General features: G+C 35.7%; 1 protein-coding gene across 6 annotated transcripts in view; it reads left to right on the top strand.

Moving 5' to 3' along the window:
* Positions 1–4,170, top strand: part of LOC127801437 (uncharacterized) — a 32,549-nt gene extending 28,379 nt beyond the window's left edge. For all 6 annotated transcript variants that reach the window (XM_052336599.1, XM_052336601.1, XM_052336600.1 and 3 more), the window contains exons 10-12: positions 2,943–3,051; positions 3,150–3,269; positions 3,714–4,170. In XM_052336599.1, the coding sequence (XP_052192559.1) occupies positions 2,943–3,051; positions 3,150–3,269; positions 3,714–3,787 (303 nt within the window). In that variant the 3' untranslated portion in view covers positions 3,788–4,170. The remainder of the gene's footprint in view (positions 1–2,942; positions 3,052–3,149; positions 3,270–3,713) is intronic.
* Positions 4,171–13,017: the final 8,847 nt, after the last annotated feature.

Below are 13,017 nucleotides of genomic sequence, written 5' to 3'. Positions count from 1 at the left end.
GTCCTTTATCAGTAAAACCAGAGATTGGAGAGTACATGCAAAAGAATAAGAATGATAGGGATGAGAGAAATATGGCACCGTTAGGTGAAGATTTTCAATTTGGTGAAGGATATGATGATGAGGAGGAGGAGCCACCACAAAGTAGAAAAAGACCCAATATATCTACCGGAAGTGGAAGCGGTACTGGTAGTGTTAAAGGGCCAACACAAAAGGGTCCACTTGATGTTTTTCTTAAAGACCCAGAAGTTACTGTGTTGAAAAGCAAGAGCAAATAAAGGGAAACAAGGTTGGGTGAGAATGATTTTGCAAAAAAAGAGTTAAGAGTTTGAGTTTGTAGAAGGTTTGCACGATGGATGTATGATGCAGGCATTCCATTCAATGCAGTAACATATGACAGTTTTAAAATCTTTATAGAAGCAGTTAGTCAGTATGGTTTGGGTGTGAAGCCGCCTAGTTACCATGAAGTCAATGTTCCCCTTCTCAAACAAGAGGTGGAAGTCACTCATACAATCATGAAAGATCATGAAGAGGTGTGGGCCAAATATGGATGTTCCATTTTGTCAGATGCCCTGGAAAGACAAGAGGGAAAGGACATTGATTAACTTTTTTGTCAATTCTCCTAAAGGAAGTATGCTTTGGAGTCTGTTGATGGTTCCAGCTATTCAAAGACTAGGAAAAGATGTTTCAATTATTAAGTAAATGTGTGGAAAATATTGGAGTAAGAAATGTGGTGCAAGTGGTCACCGATAGTGCTTCAAACAATGTTTTAAGCAGGTATGAAATTCATTTTTGTAATTTGTATTATGTTTATAAGTAGAATAATTTGAATATTCATTAGATATTTATTATTTACTAATATCTTGTTAATTTCACTCTAAATAATAACAGGAAGATTTTTGGGGGCAAAATATCCTACGTTGTTTTGGACACCATGTGCAGCGCACTGCTTGGATTTAATGTTGAAAGATATTTTCAAGTTGCCTAATATGAAGAAGACATTTGAGAGAGCTCTTATGGTGAATAACTACATCTATACTCATTCGGGTCTAGTAAACATGCTTAGAAGGTTTACTAACAAGAAATAGTTGTTGAGGCTTGCAAAAACACGGTTTGCAACTGCCTTTATCACTTTGGGCAAGATGCATAGTCTGAAAAACAACTTTAGAAGGATGTTTACCTCCGAGGAGTGGATGACAAGCAAGTGGGTAAAAGAAATGGGGGCTAAAAAGGTTGTAAAAGTGATTTTGATGCTTTCATTTTGGAACAATGTTGTATATGCTTTAAATGTGGCTGGTCCATTGGTGCGTGTATTGTGCTTAGTGGATGGTGAGAAGAAGCCGGCTATGGGATACATATATGAGGCCATTGATAGGGCCAAAAAAGCGATTGCTAACTCTTTTAATGGGGATGAAAAGAAATATGCACCCATTTTTCAGATCATTGATAATCGATGGGATATTCAGCTTCATCGCGCCTTGCACGCTGCTGGTTGGTACTTGAATCTAGAAGATTTCTACAAGGCTGAACGTATACATTTAAAGATCATGACTGGCTTATATGAATGCATTAGAAAGTTAAATCCAGATGTAAAGGTTTAATACCAAATTGATGTTGAGCTTTCAATGTATAACAAGGCAAATGGCTTCTTTGGAAACTATATGGCTATTAGAAAAAGAGCTGAGAAATCACCAGTATACACACACATATATATATATATTACATTATATATATAATCATTCTAGATAATAGATAATAATTAACCCATGAATTTTATTGGATAGCTGAATGGTGGGCTTCATATGGAATGTTAACACCCACATTGCAAAATTTTGCAATTAAAATTCTTAGCTTGACTTGTAGTTCATTTCGGTGTGAATGTAATTGAAGAGTGTTTGAAAATGTAAGTGGATTGTACATATAACACTTACAATTTTTATTAGTAGTTTGTTTGTTTTATGTAGCTTATTCTTAGTATGTTTTTGCATAAATTGTTGCAGCTTCATACTAAATGGAGAAACAGGCTTGATCAACTTCGTTTAAACGACTTGGTGTTTGTGAAATACAATAGAGCATTGAGGCGTTGGTATCAAATGTGCGATACCATTGACCCTATTATATTGACCCACATTGATGAAAGCAATGAATGGTTGACTGAAAAGCTTGACGAGGAGAATGATAAAAATGATGAAATTGTTTTCCCTGATGACGTTGGGGATGGGTTGACATGGAGTAATGTCGTTGCGACTGCAGAAGTTGGAGAGCCTAGTTATCGATTTAGAATTAAACAAACTTGATCACAATTGGGTTCAACTTCGGCTTTGACTTCAAAGTGGCGAGTAACTCAGGAGATTGAAAAGGAGGAAGAAAGTGAGACAGTGACCGGAGATGATGAAGACTTGGAAGAGGAAGAATTGGGAGAGGAAGAAGAAGATGAAGGGGTGATTGAAGGGGATGATGATGAAGATATTGACCTTGATGTTGATGATCTTCTTGATGATAATTGATTAAAACTTTTTTATTGATTGTGGACTCGTAGTGTTTATGTTTTTGTTTAGAACTTTGCATAATGATTGGTACTTGTTTGAGTTTGAACTTTGATGATGTTTTTAGTTTAGAATTTGCATGATGAGAATGAATCAACTTTGATGTCGTTAGTTTAGAATTTAAAGATGATAAATTATGAATGATATGCATGTGTTATTATTGATAATTTGATAGTTGTTTATGATTTTATAAGATTTTGAGTTTTTTTTTCAAAAAGGTGCGCCTCACTTCGCAAAGGTGCACCTCAGGCTCCAAAACCCTTTGCGCCTCGATGCACCTATCGCCTTTTAGAATTATGCGCACGAGCATGAACTATGTATATAGATTTTAAAGTACACATTTATGTACACCATATTGCTTACAGCTATTCACTGAGAAATTTGATTGTTTTGATGTAGATTGTTCCAACTGAATACAGATACATATCAAAAAAAGTCTTGCCAACTAATCAATTCTCAGTCACGGAATATTTTAAACCAATGAACGAGTTTGATCGGACTTGGCCAGGTTTGTTTGGATACCATGTGGGATTCATTTGGTTGGTCTTATTTCTTGCTTCTTCTGTCAGCTGTGTCCTGTCACTAACTTTCAGCTGTTCTATCCAGCTGTGTACTTCTTGTATGATCTGTCACCAATTACCGTGACCATCAGAGAAGAACGTCGGAGTTTTCTCCACTTCATTACTCGGCTTTGTGCTGTATTAGGTGGTACATTTGCTTTAACAGGTTTGTCGTATTCTCATATCTTGTCTTGATTTTGGCAACAAGTTGAAGAATAAGCAGAATGAGTATGTTGATGTGTCCAACCTGAGATATAGAGTCACGAAGAATTGTCCAATGAAGGAGAAAAACAGCAGGAGAATGTTTCCATAAGAAATGTGAAAGTACAAAAAAAAAACAAGGTATTTGGAAACATTGAGGTCATAAGTTTTGCACTTTCTATTGCTGCCTCAGTTCTGAGCTCAATGAAAATTCAGAGGGAAATTTATTTTTTACGAATTAGGTCCCCTCCTTAAAGTTGTTAAGAACGGCAACTGTTCAAATTCATGAAGCTGATTGAGGTTATTCAATGGAATCTGTTTCTTGTTTCCTTGCTAAATTTCTTGGGGTTTATAAAGGCCATTCATCTATCCATGCTGTTCTACTGAAATATATTGCTACTTTTAACAGGAATGTTGGATCGATGGATGTATAGACTTCTTGATGCACTGATGAAGCCAAACACTGGAAGTGCATTGCGTTAAAAATGGGGATCACAGAAGTCCCTTGATTGCAGTCACTCGCTGGGGATTACTTCATCAAGAAAAGAATCCGCCAACACAGTGATGGTGGGGAAGCCGTAATTAGTTCAACTGCTGAGGGGAGATTGTGATGTTTAATTTAATTTTTTTTTTTTCCTTGAATCTTTCTGCTTCCACCGTCACGCCTAATCTGCATCAGTGGTTTATGTGGGAAGAAAACTTGATTGTTTTGCTTTGTATACAGAACTGCTGATGGGAGGATGTGCTTTATTGTTTCACAAAGCCAAAGGGAATGAGCTGCCCATTAACTGAGTTAAATTGAGATAGATAGCAGAATTTGACAAAAACACCATAATCAATTAATTTTTAGATTTATGTTAAATCAATCTCATGTCAATTCTCGTTAAAAAAGTATATTATAATTCATTATTTGAATTGTTGTGTTTCAAATTATGTCATTTAAAATGATATTATTTGAATTTTAAGTATCTGGATAACTATTGTTAAGGTAAATTTAAAATTAAATTGTAATAGCATATTCAGTTTTTATTCCACTATGTGGAGTTGGTCACATGAATATTAAATTTTTATGTATTTTTGTCTTTTATCATATTTTTATTTAAATTCATATATTTCATATTAAATTTTAATATCTCTCAAAGTCTTTTTGGGTTTGTCTCTTTTTTTTTTTATTAATTGTTATATTTTATCAATTCTCTTCACAGGACCGTCTCTTAGTATTATTCTCATATGATCAAATTATCTTAGTCTAGTCTATCTTATCTTCTTCTCGATTGGCATTATTCTTATCTTATTATGAATAATTTTATTTTTAATTTTATCTTTTTTTATATGACCGCACATCTATTTTAGCATCCTCATTTCCGTTACGCTCGTCTTTTACTTGTGCTGCTGTTATTTGATTAGTCAATATTTTGAGTCATTCAACAAAATTGATTTTATAGTTATCTTATAGAATTTTTCTTTCAATTTTAAAAGAATTTTACCATCACATAATACTCTTAAGGCATTTCTTTATTTTAGCCAACTTGTCTTAATTCTATGTGTGACATCCTCGTGAATTTTTTTTTTTTTTTGAAATCCAATTATTGAAAAAGATTAAACTAAAAAAATATGTTCTTAAAAAGTATAGGATAATGCTAGACGTACAAATTGGTGGACAACTTGGTTGACGATCCATGTTGAAATGATAGATCTACCCTAAGCTTAAATGACTAATCTACTCTTAACTTTTCATGTCCAAATTGAATACCTTACACGTGGAGCATACTTTGTCTTACTCACACTCTCTCTCACTGTGACATTGGCTCTTCGAATAAATTTCGATGTCAAAAACTCTAATAGTTGCATCCTTAGCGTTATTCGAGTTTGGTCGGAGCTCAAAGCTATTTGTCAAATCAAGAATGATGGCTGAAGGCTTAGCTGAACAATGGCTAGGTGTGACGCGCCTAGTCAAGAACAACAACCAAAGGCTTCCTCAGACATGACGAATCTCCTCTCTCTCTCTCTTCCTCGTGAGTTCGTGACTGCGTCTGTTGCCAACCTATGTGCGTCTCTTTCGGCATCTCCTCCCGTCTTCTAATGTCTCATTCGATTGTTGCCTACATCGACAATGAGGTCGAAGACGAAGGAGACCCCAACGAGTGACATAGATATGAATTTTTTCAGAAATTTGCCATAACTTCCTCGACATTTACATTTAAGTTTCAATTTGTATTAAAATAAACAAAACCAAACTAAACCAAAGTTTCAGTTTGTGTTAATGTTGGGTTTTGCACAACAAAGTAGGTAAATCTTTACTCTAGTATTTAGAAGCTTTTTTTTCCCGAAATAATGTCATCAACATGTTGGCAACAAAAAATTATCATATTCCATAGAGCTTGTCACATATTTGGATGGACAATAAGCAATAGAAATGTCTCAAAAAATAGCTTACTAATTGGTTTTGATAAGCTCACTAGCAAAAACAGATTTATGGAAGGAAGTACATATACAAACAGCATGAGAGCAAATTATAATTGAAAAGTGATGTGTTAAAGTAATCCTAAGATGTTTTAGACTCCATCAGTAATTTGGGTAAGGAGCAAACTATAATTGTCATTTGAATAGATTTTTGTTTGTTTAGGTTTTAAATCCCCCATGATGTATTTTGGGAGAGGGGTAAACCATATTTAAAATTTGTTGGTTTTGATGGCTAATTAACTAACTAGTATTCTGGCAATTTTATTTTTCAGTTTCTCAAATTTATACATATTTATGTTTCAACATGTGTCATCTAAGTGTCTTGAGCTGCACATTGATAGTGCACCCTAGTGAGCATGTCCTTGCTTCTAAGTTGGCAATTAATTTTGAACAATTAGAAGCAGATGGATAATTTGCTTTGCTTCTAGTTATAAGGACTTTGTTTATTTGTGCTTATAGAGACTGCTTTGACTCCTGTGACCTTTCTGTATTATGTCTGTCTCATCGGTTAGCAACAGGTATTAAACCACCCAAAACTACCACAACACCATTCACAAGCCTTAATATCCCATTAGTGGGGTTGGCTAAACTAATCGAAATTGGAAAGCTTAAATTTTATAAAGTGTTACACTTTTTGAAACTTGGCAAACTAGGCAGCCCATTCAAACAGAAAAGTTTAGTGTTAATATTTTATTTATGAAAGCTGCAAATTTGAGAATTGATTGAATTTCATTTGTGCCTATTGTTGCCTTAATTGTGGAAATTAAGAAGCCTGAGGCATGATTTGCTTTGCTATGTTGTCATTTGGCCTCTCATCCATCCAAATGTGGCTTATAAGACCACCGACATTTAGTTGCTTTCCATTTTGTATGCTTTCATCTAATTTGCATCCTAACCTTTTTTTTTTTTGGGTGACTTTTTGTCATTTCCAGATACTTGAATCCAAAGCCTCAACCTCGAGTTTTATTGTCAGAGTTGAATCAGAGCATTACTCCACCATATGAGAAGTTTACGAATCATAGAATGAGTTGGTGAACCATTAAGCAGCTTGGTGTATGTATTGCTTATTGATGAAGATAATGACCGCAATTTTATACTTATTATAGAGCAAAGAAAAGAGGAAGCAAAGAGCCTAAGGTTGCGTTCTCTTTGTTGTTTTTAACTTATTTTTAGTTTTCAATTTTCTAAAATAATAAGAACGCGTTCTCTTTGTTGTTTTTAAAAATGCATTTTTGAAAACAAAAAAAAAAAATTATAAAGAAAACTCAAAACAACAAAAAGTTATTTTGAGTGTTTTTATCTAAAACAAAATCTAAACTCAAAACATATTTATTTATTTATATTTTATGAAAAATGTTAGAGAGCCCGACGGGTTTACCGAAGGGCTTACTAAAATGGGGCAAAAAGACCATTTTGCCCCCACGCCCTGCCCTCCCCCTCCCATGGATCCCCCCTGCTCTGTGCCTCTCCTGCCTGCCATGGCCGCCGCTCGCCTCTCCGTCGTGCCTCGCTACAGTCGCCCGGCCTCGCCAACAGTCGCTGCATTGACTGTCGGCGAGGCCGGGCGACTGTAGCGAGACACGGCAGAGAGGCAAGCGACAGCCATGGTAGGCAGGGGAGGCGCAGAGCGGGGGAGGCAGTGGCCCGCTTTGCAAAGCGGGCGGAGGCAAAATCGTCATTTTGCCCCCTCTTTGTGAGCTGTTCTATAGGCCCGTCGGGCCCTATAGAGCGACTCATATTTTATTATTATAGTGGACAAAAATATTACAAAATTCATTAACTTTAAAATGTATATATATTTTTAATAATATATTAATATTAAATATTTCTAATTTACTAAATAATCAAATTTATTGAATAAAATATTATTAAAAAATTATTTTCAAAATTTTAAAGAGAACGCATTTTCTAATTTTCTGTTTTGAGAAATAGTTTTTCAAAATGACAAAGAGAATACATTTTCAATTTTTTAAAAACAGACTACCAAAATAGAAAACTGAAAATGAATTCAAAACTCAAAATTAAAAATTGAAAAGTAAGAGAACACAACCTAATATTTTGAGAATTAGAATCTATTTAATATTTTATCTGATTAGATTTATCAAAAGGATATTTATCATCTAATTAGGAGTTTAGTTGAATCATATCTTCTGTGAGTGTATATATATTTACATCAAAGAGATTCAAATTTCAAAAAGTTATGTTGATTAATTGTTATATAGAATACAATTACCATTGGGTTGTCCACTACATTACCTTCATGTTCGTTTTTGTTAGTGTTGGTGTCTTAATGCTAGATTTAGATGACATCTGACAATTATAATTATGGGACTAATGATATAATTATTGCACAAATAAATATAACAAAATGTGTTTTCATATTTGAGGTCATATCTTCATTTGTAGCTCTCCAATCATTATGTATGAATAAGTCCTTAGATTTCCTATTAAAAGTCCTATTCTTAAGTGTTAAGAACATGTGACTAAAGATCTTTGTATTAAAGATATCTTAATGATAATTTTCACTTCTTAGAAGGGGACTATGATTAGTCGAGTACAGATTGACACATGGGATACTACATTTGATTAATATGATATGCTAATGATAAATGATGGTGAATTGCATGCCATAATCCATGAGATGGAGATAGTATACACGTTGGTAGATGCTAGTGGAACGTCTATTGAATGTGACGCACATGATAGATCACATAGTTGAAAGGATCTATGATCTATCACAGGCTTTGATTGTATTACTGGTCCTTAGACCGAAGCCAACACAATTGTCTTGTATGTTGGTGCTAGGGATTTGTTGGTTCTAAGAACCATCAAGTTATCGGGTGGGAGATGCATTATGTGATCCCTGTGTAGTGGCATATGGAAACAGGTGATTGCTAATGGGATCCATTGACCTCCGGCGTGAGGTGAACATCCTATGCGATTAGTGGTGGTCTTGATTGAAGAAATCCCTGGTCAGGGTACACTTGATTGAAAAGTGTTTCAATGTCAGAAAAAGTTCTGATGTGTCATCTCAATCTCACTATGTTGATTTTGGCATAGTCATCGAGTTAATGAGTTTGATCAATTCATGACTCTCACTCGATCGGGATGATAATTGATAGAGGGATTATAGTGCATGGGAATCGAAAGCCCAAATAAGTTCTATTCTGAAGTAAGATTTCATTACTGGTAGGATTGCCCTAACATAATACTAGTTGTCACTCAGGGTCTTTCGGGGTACATTGGGAAGATGGAAAGATCCTTATTGTAGACCAAAGTTGTTTGGTCAACGTCAAGGTGATTGACGTTTCCTAATTCCTATTTGGTAGTGAACCTAAAATGTCTCACACATACCCAGGTGTGGTGGTTGACTAAGTGATTAAAGTTGAAATCATCATGAAAAGTTAATGACATTACCATTAAGAACGTTAAGAGTTAACAGATCGGGTTCAATAATCAAATAAATAAGGAGCAAATGTCAAGGGTTGACAGGCATGCTGTTAAGAGTTAACGAGGGTCTTGATTTCATCATGAAATGGTGAAAGGGTCATTAAGTGTTAATGGCGAGCCTAGATGCAATTTATGGAAACTTGATCGAATAGAAGAAAAAACGTTCGACAACTTTTGAAGGTTGTTAACAGATTCGAGATAAATAGTCGACAGTTCATTTGGAATTGTTGACTAATAAGGAAAAACTGTCGACAATTCCTAAGGGTTGTGAATCCTCGATCGTTTGTTGTACTTGCAACAAATTTTGGGGGCATGTGGCATGGGAGGACGAGAGGGTCGACGACGCGTGTCCTTGTTGTTTCCCCTTGGTCTCCTCTCTCTCTTCTATGGTAGATTTGTTCGTTTATGCAAATTGGCTAGGGTTTCCATTTTGGGCATGTATATATATGACATATAAGGATGGTGAAGAATGGGAGTTGGGTCAGTGTATGTGATTCTCTATTGGCCTAAGTTGTTCTTCACCTTTAAGATAGTCTAAAGCCCTTGCCCCCTTTTCTCTATTACTCCTCTTTTCCATTGCTATTATAGCAACTCAACCATATAAATAGTCTATATGGGTTTGGAGACTTTTCTTTAAAGCCATTTTCTACCCAATCTTTCCCACTCTCTCTGTCTAACACATAGAATGAGTTGAGGGATTCACCATCTCACCGAAGCGTGGACTAACTAGGCCTCCTATGTTTTTGAGAGTTGATTTGGTCTAACCGAAATCTGTTCGGGAGCATGGCGTTGCTGTCTAATGAGCGTTCCAACCTCTACATCGACCTTCTATGTGTTGTGAGGTATATTTACTAAACCCCCTATAGCATGATTTAGTTTCTGTTTGCATATGAACATTCAAAACGAGTCTTACAAGGTGATTTTGGTTTATGTTTCCACTGCCTTTTTATGTGTTTTCAAAAAATATTTTGAAAACCGGTTAAACCCTTGCTTTGGTACACCAAATATTGACGTTCCTCATCGGTGGTATTAGAGCCTCAGCTCATTTTCATGTCCTATGCAGTTGTTTTTGTGATATGTATGTGTTTTAGGTTGGTTTGCTCATTGTTTTTGAAAGGCGCAACCTCTGCCGGTCGATAGCTTACAACCATCGATCAACAGTTCTAGGCTTTTGCCTTAGCGAACTGCCGATCGTTTTTGAGCAAAACCCATAAACAGTCGACAAATAGCTTGAGGCTATTGATCGTTCTGAGCAAAACCAGAAATCGGTTGATAGCTTGTCTTAGATGGGTCGACAATTTCTTTTGAACTGTCGACCATTTTGGGCACTGTTAGAATATTTTTGGTTTTTCGATTATTGTTTTGATACAATATGATTGCTATGGTACAAAATCGATTAATGCTCAAGATATGAGATATCTATGACCTGAAAAATTATGCATATTACATTAACATGGATATTTATTAAAATCATCATAATATTCAATGAGATTGAATGGGTAAGTGATCATGGACTTGATGCAATGTGATTGTATGTATGAATGAATGTATGTAACATGTATTCACTTGGTTTGTAATAATTATTTTCATTTTGTTTTTGGGATTGTAATGAGACATAAGTTTCCTTGTATATTTCATTTTAGTAGAAAAATGTATAGTACAAATTTTATGAAAAATGATGGAGCCATCAAGAGTTGGTGATGCCAAGGAGCAAGAAGGCTGAGAGAGATCCACCCATGAAATGGGTGCTACCCTATTTATGTGACTATCTTTAAAATGCTATTGATTATGTCTAGAGACTCGAATTTAATCAATGTGCATAAAAGTCCATGATTGCCCATTAGAATGCATGGGTTTGTTTATTTATGTATGAGATACATGATGCGAAAACTTAATGCATGTGCAATGTGAAAACTCAAAGAAAATAAATTATGAAGTTATTTTTTATGCATGAGTTTACTTATGTATGAGATACATAATGGGAAAATTTAAATGCATGTGCAAAGTGAGACCTTATAAAAATAAAAACTGAAATCTTCCCAAACATGCAAACTAATATTAAATACGATAAATAAGATTTGTCGTGACCTTCCACCGTCGTAAGAATTCGTCGCTCGATTGGGTGTGCCTAACATACCACCAAAGTGTTGAGGGTGCATTTCTTGAAAGTTAACTAAATTTCCTATTTAAACATTTGATGTTGCTAGTTACCCCATATGGATATGGCCAATATACCACCAAAGTGTTGAGGTCATAGACGTTTCAAGTGGATCGTCAGCTGAGATGATGGGTTTTGTCTATGTATGTCACTCTCCAACATACCACCAAAGCGTTGAGGAATAGGTGGCATATGGGTCAATGGATTGAACCTCACATGAGATGTGATAGGCAAGAGTTGCCTACTCAAATATGTGGGTATCCTAACATACCACCAAAGTGTTTAGGGGTATTCATGTAGAAGAGAACTCGATCACCTGCCATGAGTCTCCTCGGGGATTAGCGTTTTCCACCATAGGAAGTGTGAGATTTCAAAAATTGAGTGGGAGGTACCATTTGGTTTAAGAACGAACCTAAATGGATTATACAAGACAAATCAAACTAATAATCATTTATTTATTTATGCAGCATTTTCAAAATAACACTTTCAAATCTTATCGTGCGTCTTTTGGACAAAAATACTTTAACTAGACCTAAGTACAAAGATTGGCTTCGTAACCTAAAACTGGTTTTAGGTATGAAGAAAATTCTTGATGTCTTGGAACAACATGTCCCCGATTCTCTTCCTGAGGACTCTAGTGAGGAGGAACGGATTACATAGGAGGACATGAGGGATCAAGACTTGAGGGCTAGGATGTATATCTTGGCATCTATGACTAATGAGCTCCAACATCAGTATGAGCACATGACTGACACTCGTAGCATGATTGTGAATCTACAAGAGCTCTATGGGAACATAGTCAAACAGTGAGATATGAGATATCTAAACAAATGTTCAAGGCCAAGATGATAGAAAGCATTGATGTGGGAGACCACGCACTGAAGATAATCAATTTGATTGATCAACTTGAAGTTCTAGATTTCTACATGGATGCTAAGCTACAGATTAACCTTATCCTCCAGTCGCTCCCAGAATCTTTCACCCCATTTATTCTTAACTTTAACATGAACAAGCTTGAGTGCTCACTCCCAAAATTGTTAAATATATTAACAACTGCCCAAGCCCAGATCAAAGGAAAGAGGCAAGAAGGAGTTCTTGCGTTAGCCTCGTCTTCAAAATATTCTAGAAGGAAGAAGAGTTCTTCCACTAAGAAGAAAAGCTCGGGCCGAAAAAGGAAGCTTTCAAGAGAAAACACAAAGAGAATGGATCGAGAGGAAAGTGTTTCCATTGCCTGAAAGATGGGCATTGGAAGCGGAACTACCCAGGATATCTCTCTGGCTTGAAGGTCAAGCGGTCTAAGAATTAGGGATCAGGTATATCTTCCTTATATGTTATTGAGGTGATCAATATGATTGGTCATTCTCCATTCTTGATTCAGGCGCAACTTCTCATATTTGTGTTTACATGCAGGATCTCATGGAGAGTAGGCCGCCTGAGAAACGGGAAGTTGTCTTCCGTGTGGGAAATGGAGCTCTTGTAAAGCCATTAACAATAGGAACAGCTTTTATTACTCTTAATTTTGGCCATGTACTTAATCTTAAGACTGCTTATATTTACCTAATGCTTTCCGAAATGTACTGTCCATTCCTAGACTTGTGAGGGATGGTTATGAACTATCTTTTACTTCTAATGCATGTCATAT

This window comes from Diospyros lotus, chromosome 5, assembly GCF_014633365.1.
Source record: "Diospyros lotus cultivar Yz01 chromosome 5, ASM1463336v1, whole genome shotgun sequence".
Lineage (NCBI taxonomy): Eukaryota > Viridiplantae > Streptophyta > Magnoliopsida > Ericales > Ebenaceae > Diospyros > Diospyros lotus.
Note: the sequence above shows the minus strand (reverse complement) of the source record. Positions and strands in the feature narration are given on the sequence as shown.